Source organism: Hevea brasiliensis, chromosome 4 (assembly GCF_030052815.1).
Source record: "Hevea brasiliensis isolate MT/VB/25A 57/8 chromosome 4, ASM3005281v1, whole genome shotgun sequence".
NCBI lineage: Eukaryota > Viridiplantae > Streptophyta > Magnoliopsida > Malpighiales > Euphorbiaceae > Hevea > Hevea brasiliensis.
The window spans coordinates 4,488,515-4,491,149 of NC_079496.1; the positions used below are offsets into that span (position 1 = coordinate 4,488,515).

Genomic DNA, 2,635 nt, shown 5'->3' on the forward strand with positions numbered 1-2,635 from the left:
TAAGAGTTGAGCGTCTGATCTCTTGGCAGTTACCCACGCCTGGAGCTTTTAAGTTGAACACTAATGGATCTGTAAGAGAACTCTTTGCTACTAGAGGTGGCTTGATATGAAATGATCAAGGTTGATGGATTAGGGGCTTTGCTTATAATATTGGATCTTACTTTGTGCGTTGTGCGAAACTTTGGGCTCTTTTGGAAGGAATTAAATTGGCCTAAACATTGGGAATTCCTTCATTACAGATTGAATGTGACAGTCTATTAGTTGTTAACATGGTTAAAGATGATGCTTTGCTTCATAACAGCTTGAGGCCTTTGGTGTTTTTGATTAAGCGCTTTCTTTCCTTGGATTGGCAATGTGAGTTGACGCATGTTTACCGGGAGGCTAACTTTAGCGCGGATTATCTTGCAGATTATGCTGCTTCTCTTCCGGTTGGTCTGCATACTCAGCCTCCATCAGGTGTCTTTCATTGGTTGCTGCATGATCCCATTGCCGCATGATTCTAGTGGTGTTTCCCATAGTAGAGTTTGTGTTTAGTTTTCTTTGTTGAGCCTTGCTCTTCCCCCTTGTTACAAAAAAAAAAGATATAATTGTTGTATTGCTTTTATTGTTCGATTAAATTAGTTATATTATATAATATTATATTTCTTTTTTTATTGTAATAAGATAATAATAGGAATTAATTTTTTTCATAATATTTTAATTCTATCCACTTTGAAATTAAAAGATTTTTAAATGAGAAAAATTACCTTTTTTATGGTTTTACGCCATTCAAGCTCTAATTGATAATGTAAAGAGTAAAACTCACTGGTCAAATAGTTAACCAGGTTTCTCATTTTCTAATTGGATATTGCCTGAAATTTAACTTCATATGCATAAAATTATAATCCTACCAACTTACACATAAGGCAGCTTCCAAGTATAATATGCCATTAAAACACTTATACAAACTGACTGAAGAAAAGAACTCATCAATTGCGATCCACTAATGGTATAGTGGCAGTGCTAGTGGAGTTCTAGCTCCGTGAGCATGTATTAGCACCACAATTACTTTGATGTGTGTAAAAGTACCTGCATTCTTCAGGAGATCGTTGCAAAGGCCTACCTGGAATACAATTTCTGCTATCATCTTTCGCTGGCAATCTAAGGCACGCAGATGACTCACTGGAGAAGTAATTGAAAGAGTAAGTGAAGTTGTCCAGATTAGGCAAGGAACATATACTCTCGGGAACCTGACCAGACAACTTGTTGTGTGCCACACTTAGCTGCTCCAAGTTTCTTAATTCTCCCATAGATTCTGGCAACGGCCCACATAGCTTGTTAAAGCTCACATCAAGAACTTTCAACCCTTTTAACGTCCCAATATCTTGGCGTAAACAACCTGTCAATCCCAAATTAGAGAGAACAATCTCTTCAAGGGTCCCTGCCATTTTTGCCAAACTTGGAGGGATGGAACCACCAGCGTTATTATTGGCTATGACGAACACTGAGACGGGTGAATTGCCTAAATTTTCAGGCAAAGGTGAGTCAAATTTGTTATCATTAAGGAAAAGGGCATCGAGTTCTAGCTCAAAAACTTCTTTTGGGATGTCGCCGTGGAACTCATTGAATCTAATGTCGAGATATTTGAGTGAAGGTAGATCAAAAACAACGCAAGGAAACGGGCCACTAAATTGATTGTTACTAACGTCAAGTTCATAAAGAAGGTGGAGATGGATAACGCTAGCAGGTATTGTACCATAGAAGCGGTTAGAATTTAAGTGGAAGAGAGCAAGGTCCTTGAGGAGGCCGAGCTCTTCCGGCAAGAATCCAGCAATGTTGGCGTGATTCAGGTCTATTCCGGCGACCGTTAACTTGAGGGGGTCATCTGGGGCTGCTGCACAATAAACACCAGTGTAATTGCAGACATCAGGCCCATTCCAATTGGCAGTAAATTTGTTGGGATCAGAAGTCATTGCAAGTTTCCAAGCTTGGAGAGCTATGCAAGCCTTTATCAGTCTAGGATTTGGGATGGGTAGGGGAGGGAAAATTTGCTGGTGAGATTTGGAGAAGAAAAAGATGATAGTGATGACAACCCAAAGAGCTAGACTGATATTTGACGAGTTCTTCATTTTGGAGAAGGATCGATATTACATGCGACCAGTGATACATATATATTTAGATATCAAAGCTGAAGTTTTCTGAACTCGTGATGTTCATCAAAAGGCTTATATGGTTACAATATGATGGCAACTCTTCGGTAGTGTCACCATCTATCTAATCAGGATTCAATCCAATAGCATTGCATGTGGGTAGGTATGGGTTTTAAAACTATAGTTGGTTATCCACATGGTTTAGCATCTGGATTAAGAACATCAATAAATCATGGTGGTTGGAAAATTAAATTGAGAACTATGTTCATTCAGAAACATAAATTTGTTATACTCAATTAAGCAAATGAAATAGAACTGTGTAAGGGCTCCCTTGGACCACATGCAGAAGCTTTTTCCTTTACTTGTTATGGCAGTAATTAATAATACAAATAAATGAAGGAAGATAAGATATCAACAGTCGTGGAAAGAGCCCTCAGCGTCTTTAATGCAAACACGTTATCACTGTTATATAGTTGTCATTTCCAGGACTAGGATTGTCTGTCTAG

At 38.5% G+C, this 2,635-nt stretch overlaps 1 protein-coding gene across 1 annotated transcript; it reads right to left on the reverse strand.

The window, feature by feature from the left end:
* Positions 1–811: 811 nt before the first annotated feature.
* On the reverse strand, positions 812–2,270 carry LOC110673264 (leucine-rich repeat extensin-like protein 6). The gene has a single exon (XM_021836341.2). The coding sequence runs from the start codon at positions 2,106–2,108 to the stop codon at positions 1,014–1,016; it is 1,095 nt and encodes a 364-aa protein (XP_021692033.2). The 5' UTR covers positions 2,109–2,270; the 3' UTR covers positions 812–1,013.
* Between the last annotated feature and the right edge of the window lie 365 nt (positions 2,271–2,635).

Excerpts from the sequence above, each read along its gene's own strand:
- LOC110673264 (XM_021836341.2), bottom strand. The coding sequence starts at position 2,108 with ATGAAGAACTCGTCAAATATCAGTCTAGCTCTTTGGGTTGTCATCACT.